The 21,333-nt window shown below is 34.4% G+C and overlaps 3 protein-coding genes across 7 annotated transcripts; all 3 read left to right on the plus strand.

Moving 5' to 3' along the window:
• Nucleotides 1-12,155: 12,155 nt before the first annotated feature.
• Nucleotides 12,156-19,258, plus strand: LOC111366231 (ultraviolet-B receptor UVR8-like). 5 transcript variants are annotated; one of them, XM_022986936.1, is made up of 11 exons: nucleotides 12,156-12,531; nucleotides 13,442-13,515; nucleotides 13,612-13,696; nucleotides 13,974-14,105; nucleotides 14,209-14,442; nucleotides 14,635-14,874; nucleotides 14,966-15,009; nucleotides 15,520-15,708; nucleotides 18,215-18,359; nucleotides 18,733-18,776; nucleotides 18,860-19,258. In XM_022986936.1, exons 1-11 carry the CDS (start codon nucleotides 12,318-12,320, stop codon nucleotides 18,980-18,982), a joined length of 1,524 nt encoding a protein of 507 aa, XP_022842704.1. In that variant the 5' UTR covers nucleotides 12,156-12,317; the 3' UTR covers nucleotides 18,983-19,258. The 5 variants fall into 5 exon arrangements, 3 of the variants coding, with proteins under 3 accessions (XP_022842704.1, XP_022842706.1, XP_022842707.1); XM_022986938.1 differs by having other exon boundaries at nucleotides 13,615-13,696; XM_022986939.1 differs by having other exon boundaries at nucleotides 12,157-12,531; nucleotides 18,215-18,305; nucleotides 18,860-19,256.
• Nucleotides 16,006-16,896, plus strand: LOC111366232. Its single transcript, XM_022986940.1, has 3 exons — nucleotides 16,006-16,245; nucleotides 16,349-16,582; nucleotides 16,676-16,896. Exons 1-3 carry the CDS (start codon nucleotides 16,188-16,190, stop codon nucleotides 16,747-16,749), a joined length of 366 nt encoding a protein of 121 aa, XP_022842708.1. The 5' UTR covers nucleotides 16,006-16,187; the 3' UTR covers nucleotides 16,750-16,896.
• An 811-nt stretch (nucleotides 19,259-20,069) lies between the features above and the next one.
• LOC111365800 lies at nucleotides 20,070-20,593 on the plus strand. The gene has a single exon (XM_022986318.1). The coding sequence runs from the start codon at nucleotides 20,229-20,231 to the stop codon at nucleotides 20,484-20,486; it is 258 nt and encodes an 85-aa protein (XP_022842086.1). The 5' UTR covers nucleotides 20,070-20,228; the 3' UTR covers nucleotides 20,487-20,593.
• The last annotated feature ends 740 nt before the right edge of the window (nucleotides 20,594-21,333 follow it).

Genomic DNA, 21,333 nt, shown 5'->3' on the forward strand with positions numbered 1-21,333 from the left:
TCTGATTAATGTCATAATTCAGCGACCAAGGGAGATTTGATTCTACATACACATGTTTCTTTTGTCATTTATTGGAACACTGGACTATTTAAATTTTAATGTAGGAAAAATGTTTAATATTTTCCATATTGGATAAAAATGTGTTAGTCCTTTTTTTTTTAATTGTCTACAAATGCATGCGAATTAAATATATTATTAATATTTAAGTTTATTCGTAGGAAAAATAGATGCAGAACTCTCTAGTAGTGAAAAATACTTTGACGAGATAAAAAGAGAAATTGTTTATCAGATAAAAATCAGTTAATTGAAATTACGACTTTGGGACTCAAGTTAGAAATATATTCTGGTAAAATTATCACAACCTTTAAAGTCCAAAAGATAAGACGAAATAGAGAGGCACAGTTTCTATGATTATAAAGAGCATTTAAGGGTTAGTTTTGAAGCTTAATACAACAATTAGTAAGTAGATTGTGTTTATTACATTACATACACCACTAGAAAATTCAGTTTTGCCACGGTCTAGTGGCGGTTTTTGCCTTGGCATTAAATGCCATAGCAAAAAGCTTGTCACCTGCACATATGAACCGTCTCAAAAGTATCAGAAATGCTCAGTATACACTTATTTTGACAGCCCACTCACATGAATAGGTTCCATGATTATTTTAATCGCGAGACCCATCCGTGTAATGTGAGAGAGCTGTCAAAGATGGTGTAAAAAGTATCGTACACCTAGCATGCTTTCAAAAGTATTTTCCAGTCTCGCTGGAGTTTATGTTTTGATGCAAATAATGTGTCCTAAATACTAGTTATAGGCGATGGACAGGATCCATGGTAAACAATTGTTTCCATCCCATGTTGACGTCACAAATGAGTTAGCCATTATGCCAGTGTAAATATTGTATATTTCACCTCAAATATTTCCTGTACTTTTTGATCATGATAAGAAATACATTCCAACACAAAATGTTATGTTTCGTTATTTTTTTTATTTTTACTTTTACCACAGACAACATTCGACATAAATAGTTTTAAGGGACGAAGCCTTCTTGAATAGGTGAAATTCTCAAGAACGGGTGAAATCCCATTTTTAATGGTATGAAGCCCCCTTGTAGAAGTTAAATTTTCAAAAAGAGGTGAAGTCCCATTTTTAAGTGATGAAGCTCTCTTGTAGACGTGAAATCCTCAAGATGATGTGAGGCTTATAGAATAACCATCTCACTGATGCAACATAATCTCACATGGCAAGTGAGCCTACGAGACAAAAAATGGAACTTTCGAAAATTTACAGAATTTATACAGAATTTTGAAATGGAAATATTCTATCTGTTTGTGTTTTATATTTTTTCTCATCTTTAAATGATGTTTCGACGCCTGTGTCTGTGCAAAAATTCTGAATTTGTAGCATAACTCTTTTAATAAATAAAGGTGGCTTGTGGAGATCAAAGAAAGGGATCGAAAAAAATAACTTGACTCCCCCATAGAAGTGACGAGCAGTAAATCATCTCACTCGGTGTGGCCTTGGCCACAAGAAGGAATGGAAAGTAACTAGTACATGTTAAGGAGGCAAGTCCAGCTTGGAAAAATAACGCTGTTAAATATGTCGACAAATAGTATCTTTTGGTTAAGGTGAACTCCATAGAAGACGCCTTTTACAAGAGATGGTGATCGCCTCGAAAATACACTTCAATAGGAGGTGATGGCTCGTTACCATTTTGTATGAGACGTTATCACTTCATATGAGACATTCAAATCCAAAATGGAGTGCAGACCTTGCAGGACATTTTTCTTTGTCTTTGCTTAACTGGCCACCATGTGATTTGCCTCGTACGATGAAGCGTAACAATTTTATAAACAAATATTTTGTTAAATTATATATTGTATATATAATATCACATATAAACAAAATAAGTAAAATTATATAATTAAAATTAAAATTAAAATTATGTCTAACGAGCTTTGTATATAATACACCAAATTATATTTTCATAGTTTATTTTGAGGAAATTAAACGTAACTCATTGTAAAAAAAAATTTCATATTTCTCTCTGTTGGAAATCTACTTATACATGCACAGCGGAAAATTAAAATTATTTTGATTCCCACCGAAGATCTCTTTGTATTTAGATAGAAATCGTGATAAAGATTGTACCTTTGAATGCTTTTCTTTTCGTTCCAGCAATCTTGATTCGCCATCCACAGCTGTCCAATTGTCCAGCCTCCAAAGATGATCCACACAAAGAACAAGATTGCAACTTCCAGAGTTTTCTCCTCTTGTGATAGTAAGAATAATTATGAGAAAAACCATATAGATTGAAAACTCTAGTCATGTATTTATATAAACCCAAACGGGTCTGGTCCGGTCTGGTCCAGTCCAATATTTAATTAATTCATTTAATTAAATTCGATCCGTGAATTAATTAATCCAATTAATTAATTCGGGTCTATAAATAACTAACACAATTAATTAATTTATCCAACGATTGTTAAATTAATTAATTGACAAATTGCAATCTTCAAATTTTCTTTTGTGTGCGACCCATCAGGTTTCCGATTACGATGTCTAATGACGTGAAATATTATTTTGATCTAATCAAAATTGATAAATTAAAACACCCTTTTAATTTATCATCAATTAACACTCGCCGTCTCTAATTGACATCTAGCAATGTATCAGAGCAATACATGTGACGGAAAATGTCATGTGGTATGACAAAATCAAACTCGTTCGTTTACCGTGAAATTATAATTCCTTCGTCAATATGATCTGATCAATTACAAGATATGGAAATGTGTTAATCTCGATTATCGATCATATCTTTCACTCCACTATTAAGTCAATATAAGTCGAAAACTTCTTTTCGACTTATGAGTACACCTCGGCCAAGGATTTCATCATCGACTTAATTGAATGAAACGCAGATCATAATCTCCTACTATCTAAGAGTGACGAATCCTTTATTAATCAATCATAACCTTTATACGATTCTTGACGTACCCGAACGATGTCGTATTAGCGGCCCTTTGTAGAGCAACATCCAATACCGTCAAAGTATGACTGTCCTCATATAAGGTACCATGACGACCTCAAGTCAAAGGATCAATTTCACTACCGAACGTTAGAGATTAACCACTGACACTCAAATAGTTATCCATGTGAAATCTCTCGGCGGGTCTTCAATGTTTTGTTCTATAATAAAACATCCACGTGTTTATTTAAGTGTCACCATACTTTAACTTGTGAGATCAACTACTTATTTCATAAGTAAGAAATGCCACACGTGATGGTCTATCCGTAATAATGATAAGTGTATCTCGTTATTACTTACGACCACGGACGATTTAAGATTCAATCGATGTAATTTGTATTTTATAATTACAACTTCTTGTGATTAACAAATTATGAAGATTTGAATCTACGAACTCCATTATTTATTTAATTGTCTATTAATTAAATAATAGATCTGTCATTAAATTGCATTAATTATATATCAAAAGTATTTATGTCCAAAGTTGATTGGACCTAGGGCATAATACTTACAAACTCCCACTTGCACTAGATCTAATCACTTATATATCCAATATCATAAGTCTACATGACGATTATGTTTATGCTACAACAACTCTTTGTCAGTGGATCTGCAATATTGTTAAATGTGGGAATTTATTCTTCTCTTTACGTCATTTCTATGTATTCTCTCTCTGATGAGATTATATCGCATTAATACATGTTTGGATCATTGATAAGACCTTAGTTCCATCGCTTTCGCAATGACTCTGTTGTTATCACAATACAATGACATGTGATCAACAATATCAGGAACTACTCCAAGTTCATTTATGAACATCATGATCCAGATTGCAACTCTTTGCTACTTCTGAAGTAATCATGTATTAGGTTTCTACTATTGAATCAATGGTTGTTTCACGTTTGGAACCTTTTCAACATACCGCTTAAGAGTAAACCACCGTATCGACAGCCACGATCGTGAACAAGGTTGGTCACCAAAAATGATAGAAAATTGGAGATGTTTCCCCTTGTTTGGCAGAGTTCATGACTAGAAAAAGATTACGGTGCCACTATTGTCGTGGTTGGTCGGATGGTGGGGATGGAAGAAGATTATTTTTCATTCTTTTATCTCTTCTTCTTTTTTTCTTTTTGTCTTTTTTTATTATTTTAATTATGAATAATGGAATGGCAATTTTGTCATTGTGAATATACTAGTAAAAATAGGGTTGAACAAAACTCTCGAGCCAAACTGATTGAATTGGACCTCACCCAAACTTAATCGAACCGGGCGGTTCTTCCTAAGTTAATTACCCGAATGAGTATTTGAATCGACAATCAACGAATTCGATTCGGTTTAGTTCTCGATTCTAGATCGAAAATTGAAGAATCCAATCCCCATAATTTTTTAATTTATTTATCTTAAATATAAACCAAATCATTTTATTTTGGGAAAATTTCATAACTAAGAAATTAATTATGGCACATTTCAAAAACAAGAAAATAAGTTTCAAATTTCTAAAATCAGATTTTTATTAAAAATTATTTATAATTTAATTAGTTAATTAATTATTTTATTAATTAAATATATTTAAGTCACAGATCTATACAATTTGGTCACAAATTAACAATATAATTAGTTACTTATTATTTTTTGGTCACAAATCAAAAATTTTATGTCACAAATTTTTTTACGATCACATTTCAAAAATTTTGTAAGTCACAGTTTGTTTATTGGTCACAAATCCAAAAATAATTAGTCACGGATTAATTTTTAGTCACGACTTATTATATTATTGGTCACAACTTATTTTTCGATCACAAACACAAATTTTATAAGTCACATATTATTTTTCGATCACGGATTAATTTTTCGGTCACAACTCAATAAATTATAAGTCACAAACACAAATTTTATAGGTCACATATTATTTTTCGATCACGAATCAAAAATTTTATAGGTCACAGATTAATTTTTCGGTCACAACTCAATAAATTATAAGTCACAAACACAAATTTTATAGGTCACATATTATTTTTCGATCACGAATCAAAAATTTTATAGGTCACGGATTAATTTTTCGGTCACAACTCAGTAAATTATAAGTCACAAACACAATTTTTATAGGTCACATATTATTTTTCGATCACGAATCAAAAATTTTATAGGTCACAAAATCAACACATCAGTGCCAGACACTGCCATACCACACATACCCTCACACCATCACCATACAGCAAAACCCCCACACCACCATAACCACCACCGATATAGCCTAACAACGCTGCTACCACCCAAAATCACAGCAAAACCACCATTAAAAACCACAAACCATACAAAACCACGGCATCACACGCCATCGATTTCAGCCGGGTTTGAATCTGCATACAACCGCCTCCACTACCCACACCAGATTTCTCTAACGAGCAGCAGCTGTGCCTTCCAACCCACTAATCTGACATCGCCACCACCATTACCATACACCGCCTCTACTAAATCTTCCACCTCTCGCCACCGAGTAACCAATACCATGCCCTCATACCTCAAATCAACAGCTCAATCGACCAATTACATTACCAGCAATCAGGATAGTGGGATCGCCAAGAACTGCAGAAATCACAAACTATAATGCAAATCCAGCAACTTCACAACATTTTTGAATTTGTCCTCAGAAATCTCACAAATTTAATTCACCACCACTTCAGAAATCTCACGCCACCGCACCTCTTACAACTTTGAGATTAACGCACCTCGTTGCTCCACCTCGCAGATTAACACCGCTCGTACGCTACATCTTGCACAGATTGAAGTCTCGCGTCGCCCCCATCTCCTACAGTCGCTCCGATGTGTGGTAAAGAGACGGAAGAGATAATAGAGAGAGACGAGAGAGGGAGAGGGAGGAGATAGATCTGTGTCTGGGTAGTGGGTAGTGTTTTTAATTTTTGATAATTAGTTTATTTAAATAATTAATAAAAAAAATTCTGATTTTTGAAATGTTAAACTTTCCACCTGATTTTAGAATTGTTGATTTTAATTCTAGGGTTTTGTGTAATTTCCACTTTTATTTTTTCTAAACAATTTCGCTAACTAATTAATTTAGCCCAAAGACAAAATATGACTTTCTTATTTCAAATTTTCAGCCCAAGCACAATTTACTCAAATTGACCTAAATTTTATTCAAATATATTATTCTACAGTAGTTCTTTTATACAATTATAAAAAAATTGAATTTAAAGTCCAATTATGCCTCTCTTTAATATTGTGAGCTCACTATTTTCATCTTCCCATGATTTTAACAATAAAATCTATAAAGAACTCAACAAAATGAGGTGCAAAAGATACTTAAGATTGGATTACATTATTTTATAAGAATTGAGATTGAACATATTATTAATTGAATTAATATAGTGCTGCTTTTAAATATTAAAAAATATTACTTATTGGATGGAACCTAAGTACAGGACCCGAATAGTTCCATAATTAAGTTTGGACTAGACAATTTCACTTACTAAATATCCGAAAGTTTGAACTCCGTTCGATTCTAAAGAAAATTGAATTGGATGGACCATATCCAGCCCTACATGAAATGATTGATTAGCAGAAGAAGTAGACGAAACACATCCATGTGGATAATTATCGTGTATTTTCTTAAGGTTGGGGACGAAGTAACCAATAAAAATGGTTGGAATGTAAGTGCAAACAAACCCAAAGTTTGTGGACTTTTTTCATAATTCACCCTTTAATAATTCATTTTTGCAATTTTTCTTTATGAAATATCTCCACCAGGACTTTAATCCCTTGGACGGGCTCGGAGCTTTCGAACAGAGAACGATTCATAAACTAAAAAATAAGAACGGTATCAGACAAGAATTGGTTAACCATCTCTCCCAACTGGAAAGAAGTCAAATATATGCGATGTTGAGAGTGAGGTCGAAGTAAAGAGAAAGAAATAATGAGATGTGATCCTATTTAATTTTATCAAATGTCTACATTAAAAATGATTGCTAAATGGGGGGAAAATCAAAACGATTATGACGAAAAGCAACTTCTTTGTCATTACTCGGCATGGATAATTATTTCATTTTTTTTTTACAAGTATATATATTTAAATATGTTGGATTTTAATACCCAATAAATTAAGAGTTATTGACGTAAACTTCATAATATAATTTCACAGGCCTCGGCCAAATAGTGAATTTATTACGACAAGAAGTCCAAAAGCTCGACTTGAAATAAAGTGGACTATTGAAAGTAGTTTAAGAAATTAATATTGTTCACGACCCATATATTTACCTATAGAATGATTTTGAATCTTGACCCATTTAATTATTTTACTGGTCCAAATAAAACCTAACATATTCCTATATATATGTTGCTTTGACCTAGTAGTCTAAGTGTGTGATTTGTGTATATGGAACAGAGCAGAAAACCTTAATGCATATCGTGCCCAAAAATCAATGTCTTCCTTCTCTATTTTTGGTCTCCTCTTGTGCCTACTTTCATTGATTTTTCTTCTTGTATTCGTGGCTAAAAATCAATGCCGTTATCTTGTTCTTTGTAGAGAAGATTGAGAAGCAAACTAGGTAAATATTGGTTGTAGGTTGAAGTCGTTTGTATTGACTGTTTGGTAGATAAATATAACGTGAAACTAAGCCCAAAAAACACCATTAAAAAGATCTTTGGAGCGAACTTTCATGACAATTGTTATCAAAGTTTCAAGATGGTGGATTTGGCTAAAAACCTTACCAAAAAGGGACCAACAAACTTGCCGAGTCAAAGCAGAAAATAGATCAAAAAACTGTCCAGAATGCTATTGAAAAATTGAGGTTGTTTTCTTGATTTTCGGCCAGACCACTCACCTAGTAGACGAACGAAGACCACTAGTATGACATATAGATGGAAATGGTGTCAGCATTTAGGCACGTGTCATCGGCGAAAGAGCATAGAGACCACGCGCTAAAGTTGTTGATGGTGCGTGAGGGCGTGTGTGAAGAAGTTTGGGAAAGTTGCCTTCAAGCAATTTGTTCCCCCATATTATTTCTAATAATTTGGTGTTGTTAGTTGTCTATTTCAAGTTATATAATGAAATCTAGATAGTTTTACCCTTTACTTGTTTGGGATTCAATGGTTAACGCAATTTACTTATTTTTTCATAATTTTTATTTATCATTTATCTTACATGATATTGGTGTTTTACTCTATCAAAGTATATAGTTATTTTGGCAATTTTACTATATAAACATAATATTCTCGAAAGACAAATATAGCTCCTATTTTGTTTAGCTAAAAAAGTTAGTTAAAATTTAAATCAAAATCAATAATTAATTTTAACCACACTTCTATAGGTTTACAATTTTTCAACCACATATTTTATTAATTTTTATCAAAACCTACTATGCCCCTATTTGACAATCATTATTTGAAAATTCATTTTTCTACATGTTCACTTTTAACCACGCATTCACACAATAAAATATGAAATTTGTTATTTGTACATAATGGATTACATAAATGTTGTGAAAGGAAAAAGAATGGATGAAAGTATTGATCATGTTTTAAATTGACAAATGATAGAGTGCAGTGTGGTATTTTCAAAGGTCAGGGGTTACGTAGGACAAATTCAATTTTCAGGCGTCAAGTTTCAAAATGCAAAACATAGGTATTAGCTAATTAATAAAAGGGGAAATTGCAGTAGGGGTCCCCAACCTTTTTCATTTTTTTTGCAGACTTTTTACTTTAAACTTCATTTTGTGCTAGCAAAGATACTTAACCTTTCATAAATATGTTCCTGATGTCCATCTGGACCGAAACCATAAAAAACACCGTAAGTTGACCAAAAAAATTAAAGAATCAACATCCAATAAAATCGTTCATAATACCGTCTAAAAGGGTATCATTATCCAATAAAATCGTAGCAGATAGTTCAAGAAATTTTCTTGATCAACTAACGGTGTTTTGGACAATTTCATTTAGATAGATCTCAATTGCATATTTATGAAAAGTTAGGGACATTCACTAATACAAAATGAAGGTTAAAGTAAAGTCTGCAAAAAATAAAAAGGTTAGGGACCGCTGCTGCAATTTTTCCTTAATTAAAAATATTTATTAATAAAATTTAATAAGGTCACAAATATACAATTAATGATCGCATATACGTAATTATAGATCACAAATTTTATACTGATCATATTGTCAAATTAATTGGTTACAAATAAAAAAATTTGTAAGTCACAGTTTATTTCATTTAAATCACAATTTATTTCATTGGTAACAAATAAAAAATTACAAGTCACAAATTTTCAAATTTGTTGGTCACAAATTATTAAATTTTAAGATCGCAGTTTAATACTTGGTCACATGTAATCAAATAATTGGTTCATCGCCACCAACACTACCTCCATTGTCACTTGTGACCACCCTAGCCGCCACCACCACAACACTAACACTGTCACTGCCGCCACCACGTTCGCCAGCACCACCAATAAAATCATTACCAGATTCACCATCGCTACCAGTATCTCTACCTACGCGACCAACGAAAACCACCTAAAATCCCCCAACAACACCAAAAACACCCCTAAACTACCGCCAAATTCAGTAAAACCCTTCCTAATCGTCAGATCCGCTACCACAAAATCGCCACCACACAAACACCATCACCACCATACAAAACATCATCCAAACCCACCCTAACTGCCAGATCCACTCAAAACTCACAAAAACAGAAACCAACCACTATACCACCACCATCACCCCGCCACCTCCACAGTAAATCCACAACCTCACCACCAACACTACAAAAACCACCAGTTTGATCACCATTATAACACTCAGATTCAAAGGCAATCTTCGAACAAATAAAATCGTCGAATATTGTGGTTGTGTTGCATCGAAGGCACAAAAGCGCTAAAGGAACAGAGGTGATCACCAAATGCCGGTGTCATGCTACAGTCGCTGTTGATGCGGCGTTGTCTCTAGCGCGGTATTGTCTCCAACGGTGATCTGGTAGTATATAATAAAAAGAAGAGAGAAGGGAGAGGAATGTAAAGAGAGAATGGAGATAGCAAATAAATAGGATTTGGGGTGGGTGGTTTTATAATTAGATTAAGGGAAAATTGCAGCAGCTATCCTCACCTTTTCATTTTTTTGTAGATTTTACCCTAATTTTCATTTTGTGCTAGCGAAGGCTCCTAACCTTTCATAAATATGCACTCGAGGTCCATCTAGACGGAAATCGTTCAAAACACCGTCAGTTGACTGAGAAAATTCCCTGAACTATCTGTTACTACGACGATTTTATTGGATGTTGATACCTTATATGATGATGTTTTGAACGATTTTATTGGATATTAGTGGTTTGAACGATTTTCGTCCAGATGGACCTCAAGTGCATATTTATAAAAGGTTAGGGACCTTTGCTGGCACAAAATAAAGACTATGGTAAAGTCTGCAAAAAAGAAAAGGTTAGGGACTACTGCTACAATTTTCCCTTAGATTAATACCTGATATTTGTACAAATAAATTTCATACTTGATTTATGAATTGTAATTCTCAAGGGTAATACTATATGTACATAATGATGTATATGCAGCATTACACCCCCTCACATGGAGAGGCTCACATACAATAAAATATTCGTAGGCCTCCATTCATGTGAGAGGGGTATAACCCATTATGTACACTATAAGGTATACACATAGCATTTTTCAAATCTTAAACACCTGTTGCCTCATGATTGCCCTATTATATAATCCATTATGTAAAGTTTGATATACATGTAGCAAGATCCATAAAATATGCTGCACGAAAATCTAAAAGTTTTCTCAACTTTTTAATCACACATGACACGTTTGCGTAAAAATTAACATTTAAAACGTTATTTTTGCCAAATAATGACCATCAAACAGGTAGAGCTGGGGAAATCGATCGAACCAAACGGTTCTTCTTAAGTTAAATATTCGAATGGATATCTGAATTGAAAATTAACAGGTTTGATTCTCGGTTCTAGATTAAGAATCGAATCTTACTAATTTTGTTAATTTATTTATTTTTAAAAAGCCAAATTATTATTTTTAAATAAATTTGCTAATTAGTTAATTTAGTTCAAATCCAAAAATATGATTTTTCTAATTTTAATTTTCAGTAAAAATCCAATTTAATCAAATTAACATAAGTTTTAACAAAATCCGTTATTCTACCGCAGTGCCGTTTCTACCATTTTGAAGAAATCGAATTGAAACTCGACAGCGCCTCTCTTAATTATTGTAATCTCGCTATCTTTCTCTTCCTATGATTTTAATAAACAAAATTATGGAGAATTCGGCAAAAAGATATGCAAAAGATACATAAGGTTGGACTACGATATTTTGTAAGAGTTAAGATTGAACTTGTCATTAGTTAAATTAATGTAGTTTTGTAAATATTAAAAAAATTAATTATACTACGCAAGAGTTGAATGGAATTGAATTGAGCCAAACTGAACTGAATGGTTCCACAATTAAATTTTAACTCGTTGACTCCACTTACTAAATACCCAAAAATTTCGAATCCGATTCTATTCTCAGTAGGGACCATGCTCAACCCCACAAACAAGGGCTAAATATCTAATGTTTATTAAATAAAGGAATAATCAGCAAAGTATGTCCAAAACGATGCTTATCACACTGGCCAGATTTAGCGATGCAGTCAAGTTATCAAGCCCTTGTTTAGGCTTCAAAATTTTTTTTTAAATATTGTTTTCTAAAATTCATTTTAAATTATGTATTTTTTCATAAAATAATTTTATGCATAAATTTAATTTTTTAATTATACATTCTTCAAAAAAAAAATATATATTCTAAAAATATTTTTCCAGAAAAAAAAGCTCAAATAGGGCTAAGATTGTGATTAATTTATTGAAAACTTAATTAAAAGAATCAAAATGATTAAAACCTGACCCACAACGTGTCGAGGAAAGAGTAAAACTCACGCCTGTTTATTCCAGAAACTTCTAGTGATTCGTGGCTCCTTGACGCATGAATCAATTATCCATATAAATCAGCTCTAACCTCGACACGTGTCCCCATGGACACGATTATCTTACGTGGCACTCAAATCTAGCTAGCAAATGATACGCCCATCAATTTTTTAATCTAGCACTATATTATTCTTTACAATATTACAAAACCACCCCTGCTTCCATTTGCTTCTGGAATTGCATCTTCCGTTGATAAAAACCAGATCGGAGTACAAAATAAGCAATTTTTAATAAATTTGCTTTTCAGCTGTTTTTCTGTGTGATTTTTTTCTAGTTTAATTTGTTTTAACGGGGAGATGAATGGCGGTGAAGGAATAAAAGATTTGGAAGTTAATGGAAATAAAGAGAAGAAGTGTGAGGTGTTAATGTGGGGGTATCTTCCGGGAGCTTCGCAGCTACAGTCTTCGTTGACTTCACCGGTGAGTGTACGGTTTCCGGAAGCGGAGGTCTCCGGGGATTCGTGGAAGGATGTTTGTGGTGGCGGTTGCGGGTTTGGTTTAGCTATTTCAGGTAATTAATCGATTTCGCTATTTTTGAACTCGATTGTATGTAGTGAGTGCATATGACTTGGTTGATTTGGATCTGTCACTTTCAGTTGTGAGTAGTGGTATGATGATGTTTTTGAATTGTAGTTTAGTAGTCTCCGATGATTTGGTCGAGGTAATGCAAAAGTCTTCCGGTTTATTACTCTGGAAGAGTCATCTCACAGATTCTAGACTACGAACTCTGAAATCATTGTTGAAAAGAGCATTTGATGGCCAAAAAAAAAAAAAAAAAAAGAGGAGAGTCATTATATGGTGGTGTTAAGTAAAACTAGTAGATAACACTCAACGGTGATAAAATAAAAAATAAATAAATAAAATTAATATTATTAGATTTTGTGTCTGAAAAAAATTTCCACTGTCAAATATTGCGCACCCGCACTGAGTCCTGGACAGCTGGACCCGCCACTAGTTTAAGATTAGGCCAACTAATTATCGAGTATAGACTAAGCCCCTGCTAGACATCCACTAGAGCTTTTCCTTTTTTTTTTTGTGTTTTTTTTGTGTGAGAAAATAAGTTTTAGACTAACGATTTTTTTTTTTTGGGAATGCATGGTTAAAAAGTTGGACAAAATTTTGGGTTTATATACAAAATATTTTATTTTGTGAACGTGTGGTTAAAAATGAATTTGAGAAAAAAAAGTTTTAATTTAATGGATGTCAAACAGCCAATTAAATGGTTGTGTCATTATTGTAAATGTGGAAATATGCTTCTTAGAAAAATTAATATTCTCCAATGGTATATTCATTGATACATCTAACATCCAATGAGTAAATCCTGGACGTTCCGAGAATGGGGCTTTGCTCTTTACTTTAGATGATATTATGTGGGCACACAAACAGAATTTGGTGTGACTTCTTACTCATTTCACAAGCAGCCTCCGGAAAACTTATAACGTGGGGTTCAGCTGATGATCAAGGCCAAAGCTATTTGACCTCCGGGAAGCATGAGGTAATGTAACAAGCCTCTAGCTTTTAAAAATAAAGTGCCCAGTATCTGGAATTGATTTTAGGATTTCTTTCATCACCACACATGTGACATATCAAGGAGACTCCAGAGCCGTACCCACTTCCAACTAATGATCCAATTCTGAAAGCTGCTGCTGGTTGGGCACATTGTGTTTCTGTTACAGGTACTGCTACATAACCTTTTTGCTGAAATGCAGTCGTTCACATTAGCTTTCAATGCAGCCACAACAAATTGTTACTTCTTTAGCATTTCGTAATCGATTAAAACCAGAATTTAAGTCTTGTTGAGTCCTCTAGTGAATCCTCCATTGCTTAAGAAAAAGTGAAGAATAGTAGCTTTGGTATAGTGCTTACTGCTTAGAAATTTGATGCTGATGATAGTCAAAAGAAACGGTTATCTTGACTTGAAAACTTAATAGCTTGATGACTCCATTATTTCAGGTAAAGGTGAAGTGTACACATGGGGTTGGAAGGAGTGTGTTCCACCTGGAAAAGTTACTTGTAGTTGGACAAGTATGAAAACCTTTGAAAGGAACAGGTCTGCAAAACAAAGTTCTACACTGACTGAGCAAGGTATCTTAGAAAGAGTATATCTTATGAGGCCTACCTTCGGCTAGAAGTGTGCATACAAATATATCGGGTACTGGACGCTAACACCTGACATTGTTTGTAATAGGGAGCCCACAGTCTCAAGGTCCAAAACCTTCTGTCGGATCACTTTCTTGTTCAGATGATAAAAACATTGAAGATGAAAGTATAAAGAGAAGAAAGGTATCAACTCAAGAAGAATCTGAAATATCAATCCCTGCTGAAGAAACACTTTCAGCGCCACCTTGTCTTGTAATGCTGGATCCCCTGGTGAAAATTACATCTGTTGCTGCTGGTGGGCGACATACGTTGGCATTGTCAGGTAAATCAACTCCTTCCTGTGTGCTGCAGTGCACCAAATTAACATTTTAGGCTAGGTGCTACTTCTTTGTGGTTACAAATTATAGTTTTGTAGGTCATATGAAGTATGAAGCTATGAAGATCTTTAATGTAAAGCAAGAGGTCTTAAATGTAAAGCAAGATACCTGATTCATCATATTTTTACCGGATTTAGATGTAGGACAGGTATGGGGTTGGGGCTATGGAGGTGACGGGCAGCTAGGTTTGGGCAACCGGGTAAAAACAGTGGCTTCTCCTCATCTCATTCCGTGTATTGATCCATCTTCATGCATAAAAGACAAACCTGATGTGGTTCATCAAGAAAGTGAGAGTGCAGCAGCTCAGTCTCATAATTCTGTAGGGAATTACATAAGGGCCGTTGCTTGTGGAGGCAGGCACAGTGCAGTAATAACAGGTGAGTCATGAAGAATTGTTATGTGGTAATATTGCTTTGTAGCAATTTTAGCCCATTTCTTTTGTAAGGTCTTTCTTTTTTTGGTTATCAGATGCTGGTGTGCTGATTGCTTTTGGCTGGGGTTTATATGGACAGGTGATTTCCTTATTGTACTGCATTTTTTATCCCCAAGTATTTGCCTTCTCATGTAGCTAGAAAATTCATTCCGCATATTTCTTGCTTCATCTCTAATGGGTTCCGATTTAATATTTCCTAAACATCTGACATGTAGTAAGACTCAAAATGGTATTATCTAGGGGATCCTTGCAGTAGTAATTTTAGAATCATATGTCAAAATTATGTAAGTAACTTTTGGAATGTGTTGAACGCTGTAATATTAGCACGTTTTTGGGCAGTAAACGTAATCTGAAGCCATGGGTTCAATTATTTAAAATCATTTTCGTAGCTATACTGAAAACAATAATAAAAATTCTATGATGAACACAGCATAAACTTTCATAGGTTCGGTCTGTTGCTTTATTATGGTTAGGGTGCGGAAATCAAGTTGGTTTTGAGTGTGTTCTCAAATTTGTTCATGGATGTTAGATTTCCTAATAAATTGAAGACAGACCACAAACTACATTCGCATGACATTATTTTATGCAGTGTGGACAAGGAAATAGAGAAGACCTGCTGAGACCAACTTGTGTGACTTCTCTATCGGGGACTCAGATTGAAACAGTTGCAGCTGGGTTGTGGCATACTATATGCATCTGCAAAGATGGTTGTGTCTATGCTTTTGGTGGAAATCAGTTTGGGCAATTGGGTTTGGGAACAAATTCTGATCAATGTGAGGTATATTCTCTGCTTATTGTCTGATGTACTGGATCTGAACCTGATACAAATGCACTGTCTGTTCTTTTCTATAGACTTCATCAGAAACCATGAGTATGATGTACTACTCATTTTAGCAGTAGTGCTCTGCAACAAGGATTAGCAGGTCCCAAACTACTCAAAGTAATCCACTCTTACATCAGTTGCAGCTTCAACAGCCTTCTAAAATGTTGGTTTCTAGAAATTGAATCCCTTCTTTTTAAGTCTTGTTGAGTCCTCTAGTGAATCCTCCATTGCTTAAGAAAAAGTGAAGAATAGTAGCTTTGGTATAGTGCTTACTGCTTAGAAATTTGATGCTGATGATAGTCAAAAGAAACGGTTATCTTGACTTGAAAACTTAATAGCTTGATGACTCCATTATTTCAGGTAAAGGTGAAGTGTACACATGGGGTTGGAAGGAGTGTGTTCCACCTGGAAAAGTTACTTGTAGTTGGACAAGTATGAAAACCTTTGAAAGGAACAGGTCTGCAAAACAAAGTTCTACACTGACTGAGCAAGGTATCTTAGAAAGAGTATATCTTATGAGGCCTACCTTCGGCTAGAAGTGTGCATACAAATATATCGGGTACTGGACGCTAACACCTGATATTGTTTGTAATAGGGAGCCCACAGTCTCAAGGTCCAAAACCTTCTGTCGGATCACTTTCTTGTTCAGATGATAAAAACATTGAAGATGAAAGTATAAAGAGAAGAAAGGTATCAACTCAAGAAGAATCTGAAATATCAATCCCTGCTGAAGAAACACTTTCAGCGCCACCTTGTCTTGTAATGCTGGATCCCCTGGTGAAAATTACATCTGTTGCTGCTGGTGGGCGACATACGTTGGCATTGTCAGGTAAATCAACTCCTTCCTGTGTGCTGCAGTGCACCAAATTAACATTTTAGGCTAGGTGCTACTTCTTTGTGGTTACAAATTATAGTTTTGTAGGTCATATGAAGTATGAAGCTATGAAGATCTTTAATGTAAAGCAAGAGGTCTTAAATGTAAAGCAAGATACCTGATTCATCATATTTTTACCGGATTTAGATGTAGGACAGGTATGGGGTTGGGGCTATGGAGGTGACGGGCAGCTAGGTTTGGGCAACCGGGTAAAAACAGTGGCTTCTCCTCATCTCATTCCGTGTATTGATCCATCTTCATGCATAAAAGACAAACCTGATGTGGTTCATCAAGAAAGTGAGAGTGCAGCAGCTCAGTCTCATAATTCTGTAGGGAATTACATAAGGGCCGTTGCTTGTGGAGGCAGGCACAGTGCAGTAATAACAGGTGAGTCATGAAGAATTGTTATGTGGTAATATTGCTTTGTAGCAATTTTAGCCCATTTCTTTTGTAAGGTCTTTCTTTTTTTGGTTATCAGATGCTGGTGTGCTGATTGCTTTTGGCTGGGGTTTATATGGACAGGTGATTTCCTTATTGTACTGCATTTTTTATCCCCAAGTATTTGCCTTCTCATGTAGCTAGAAAATTCATTCCGCATATTTCTTGCTTCATCTCTAATGGGTTCCGATTTAATATTTCCTAAACATCTGACATGTAGTAAGACTCAAAATGGTATTATCTAGGGGATCCTTGCAGTAGTAATTTTAGAATCATATGTCAAAATTATGTAAGTAACTTTTGGAATGTGTTGAACGCTGTAATATTAGCACGTTTTTGGGCAGTAAACGTAATCTGAAGCCATGGGTTCAATTATTTAAAATCATTTTCGTAGCTATACTGAAAACAATAATAAAAATTCTATGATGAACACAGCATAAACTTTCATAGGTTCGGTCTGTTGCTTTATTATGGTTAGGGTGCGGAAATCAAGTTGGTTTTGAGTGTGTTCTCAAATTTGTCCATGGATGTTAGATTTCCTAATAAATTGAAGACAGACCACAAACTACATTCGCATGACATTATTTTATGCAGTGTGGACAAGGAAATAGAGAAGACCTGCTGAGACCAACTTGTGTGACTTCTCTATCGGGGACTCAGATTGAAACAGTTGCAGCTGGGTTGTGGCATACTATATGCATCTGCAAAGATGGTTGTGTCTATGCTTTTGGTGGAAATCAGTTTGGGCAATTGGGTTTGGGAACAAATTCTGATCAATGTGAGGTATATTCTCTGCTTATTGTCTGATGTACTGGATCTGAACCTGATACAAATGCACTGTCTGTTCTTTTCTATAGACTTCATCAGAAACCATGAGTATGATGTACTACTCATTTTAGCAGTAGTGCTCTGCAACAAGGATTAGCAGGTCCCAAACTACTCAAAGTAATCCACTCTTACATCAGTTGCAGCTTCAACAGCCTTCTAAAATGTTGGTTTCTAGAAATTGAATCCCTTCTTGAAATCAGATTACACTTTGCAGTATTTATCAAAATTGTTGCGTTATTTGGTTGATAGTCTCTGCTTTATTCTAAAGAAGTTACGTACTTTAAAGATAGTGATTAAAAAGTGTACTTTGGTACTCGACAGCTTATACCTAAGCTTCTGGATGCTTCAGTTATGGAGAACAAGAATGCTAAGGTGGTATCCTGTGGAGCTCGTCATAGTGTCATACTAACAGGTAAAATGTTATATCAGTTTGGATCTGATTTCGGGCTCCCAGCAACATTCCGAGGTACTTGAACCAAATTTTGTTGGACAGAAGTTATATTATTGTACGTAGAACTAGACAATAATCAAGTTTTAAATAATCAACTTTCTCATTTCAAAAGTTATATTTGTTAAAGTTGACACTTGTTAAGTTTGAAAGTCGTCCTTGTCAAGAATAAGTATTTCTTCACTTAGAAAAAGGAAATAAGTAACTTAGCTTAACATGTTTTAGATATAGACTTTACCTTAAAAACCAACTTTAGCTACAAACATGCTTTAACTGGGCTATGTTCAGAATAGAGAGTATCTACTATCTATCACAACTGGCTGTGTGTAAGCCAACCCAATGGGTATTCCCTTGGTGCAATAATAATGGTGCTCTCTGAATGTTTATGCAGATGAAGGTAAAATATACAGCTGGGGATGGAATAAATATGGTCAGGTATGTATGATTTATGATGCATAAAGCATTCTTTTCAATTTCTACTTTCTTGATATAATGTTCTTCTTTTCTTTCTCTTCCAGCTCGGTTTAGGAGATACAGTCGATCGAAATATCCCTTCGCAAGTTCCGGTCGACAACTACGTCCCTAAGAATATTGGTTGTGGCTGGTGGCATACACTATCGCTGTGCGAGACAGTCTCCTGAGTTACCAAACAGCTGGTTTATGTTCGACCCATGGGTGCGCTGCGCTGATGCTACTTTGCGCTTTTAAATGCAGTTAATTATCATCAGAGCATGTTTAGTATGTAGTAGTCAATCAATCCATTGTTGTAAACGAGACGATGTTGTTTTGCAATTAATTTTCAGTTAAAATATGGAGAAAGTTTGGATTCGTCTCGAAGTAACAAACTTCTATGTTGTTCTAAGCCCACGATTATATCTTTTGAACTTTGAATTAAAATGTTCTCTTATAGTCTTATATGAATGGCATAAACAATATCCTTTTAGGTGATGATTGTTCAGCTGTCACTAGCAAATCAATTGCACGTAGAATTCAAATAATCCAATTAATCATTGCTCACAAAATATATTAATTTGTCATATCTGAAAACTTCAGAATGAATCATGATCTTATATCATGATGGATATGGCTTCCGTGTTATGCTTCCGATTGCCTGCAGGCCTAGCGAGAACGACAGATGAGCTAACTTAATCCAATACTGCAAATTCTGTAAATTTATAATTCATAAGAAAATTGTGAAGCATTAAGTTGAACTATTAGGAGATGCATTTATTTATTCATATTTATCACTTTAGTGATGCTATTGCTGTTTTCTCGCACCATATCATCAGTTGAATTTTAGTCTCTGTTTGTCCTTGATTTTTTAAAATCATTTTTTCGCAAATTCATTTTCAATCATAGGACACAACATTGTCCTTATTTTTTCTCAAACTCATTTTTAAACGCACATTTTATGAGATTCGCTACGTTTATTAATTTTTCAACATACATTTCATCAACTTTTATCAAAATGTACTGAAAATTTGATTTTTAGCTAAATTAGGAACTTTAGTATATATACAAAATTGGGTCAGGAACGAAGAAAATTCTCAAATTTCTCATTTAAGAAAGAGAACAAAACAATATACTAAATTATTTATTAGTGTCAACCGACCAATGAACAAGTATAGTAATGCACAAGATGTAGAATCATTATTCTAATAAGATTTGGTGAGTTGTAACGAGATTGTAGCTTAAATGTAGCTTTCAAAATCTTCTTCAATGGTTCGTGCGAGGCGTTTTGTTTTGCAATGGAACCAGCTAGACTCCAACCCAACACATTAGTCCTACCACGTCAACCTCTCATTTGCCTTTTTAACCCTACTCCTCCCCACGCCACCCCAAAATCATTCTTCTCACGCGCAGAGTTGAACATACAAAATATATGGTATGGAGGGTCTGATTCCATATGTGTACAAAGCTATAATGCAGTACAAAAATGGAGGACAAGGAGAGAAGGGGGCATGGCTAAATGAATCGCCTTCTGCTTCCTACGTAAGACTTCCCGGCGACTCGGGACGGTTCCAAACTTCGGATATACAGCTTTTGTCTACTTCTTCTCCACCTTCCTCCGCCACAAACATGGTGGTAGCAACCGGAGTAAAGTCACCGGGGAGCCATTTGACCTTTCGCCGTGCCACCAACTGATGTTACGTGCCCAAGGCCAAGGAAAGCTATATTAACGAATTTCGTTTTGGAAGTTATGTATTATTAATATGGTTCGCATTTTTGTGTTGTGTAATATGATATCTGGAAGTGTACATTATTATTATTATTATTAATTTTTTCAATTTATTTTTATTTTTATTTTTATTTTTTTTGGTGTTAAAAGAAAAGGTACTTCTTTTGCCAAATGAGGCAACCTGTTAATCCTATAAAATGATTTTTTGTTGTTTTCCTCTTGTTTATACCCTCTTCTTAATTGCTTAAATTATTTTTTTATCAACATATTTCGTTAAATTCACATGTACTATTTACTAATTCACCATCGTTTTTACCTCTCTAACCATTAAAACTCCTCGACATTTCCTAAAATCTAACAAGTTACAATTATGAATTTTTAGGTGATAATCAATTTCACACGTGGGTTGTGGCTTGTGGGGGAATCAACAGCTGATTAAGACCTTGTTATCATTTACTTTACATTTTTTTCAATTATTTTTTTCTACAATACTCATTTTTAACCACATTTTTCATTAAAATAATATTACACGCAAATAAAAAACTTTTCCTTCTTTTTTAACCACACATTCTCCATCAATCACTATTGCACAATACATTTCTTCAAACTAATGGGGCTAAAACAGGGCCTAAGGATGTATAGGTGGTGCAATCGTACGAGGCTATAATTATAGGATCACCACGGAAATAATTTATTACATATATTTATATTTTTTATTCATTTAAATAACTTTTTAGAAGATTTTTTATTTTTATTTTTTTGTAAAATTAAGGGGCATAAGATTTAGGGAAATAAGGCACAAATATCTCCTTG

The sequence above is a fragment of the Olea europaea genome, chromosome 17, assembly GCF_002742605.1.
Source record: "Olea europaea var. sylvestris chromosome 17, O_europaea_v1, whole genome shotgun sequence".
Taxonomy (NCBI): Eukaryota; Viridiplantae; Streptophyta; class Magnoliopsida; order Lamiales; family Oleaceae; genus Olea; species Olea europaea.

Excerpts from the sequence above, each read along its gene's own strand:
- LOC111365800 (XM_022986318.1), top strand. The coding sequence starts at position 20,229 with ATGGAGGGTCTGATTCCATATGTGTACAAAGCTATAATGCAGTACAAA.
- LOC111366231 (XM_022986936.1), top strand. The coding sequence starts at position 12,318 with ATGAATGGCGGTGAAGGAATAAAAGATTTGGAAGTTAATGGAAATAAA. Across the intron at positions 14,106-14,208 it reads TTCTACACTGACTGAGCAAG|GGAGCCCACAGTCTCAAGGT; the intron begins GTATCTTAGAAA and ends TGTTTGTAATAG. Across the intron at positions 14,443-14,634 it reads ACATACGTTGGCATTGTCAG|ATGTAGGACAGGTATGGGGT; the intron begins GTAAATCAACTC and ends TACCGGATTTAG.
- LOC111366232 (XM_022986940.1), top strand. The coding sequence starts at position 16,188 with ATGAAAACCTTTGAAAGGAACAGGTCTGCAAAACAAAGTTCTACACTG. Across the intron at positions 16,246-16,348 it reads TTCTACACTGACTGAGCAAG|GGAGCCCACAGTCTCAAGGT; the intron begins GTATCTTAGAAA and ends TGTTTGTAATAG. Across the intron at positions 16,583-16,675 it reads ACATACGTTGGCATTGTCAG|GTCATATGAAGTATGAAGCT; the intron begins GTAAATCAACTC and ends ATAGTTTTGTAG.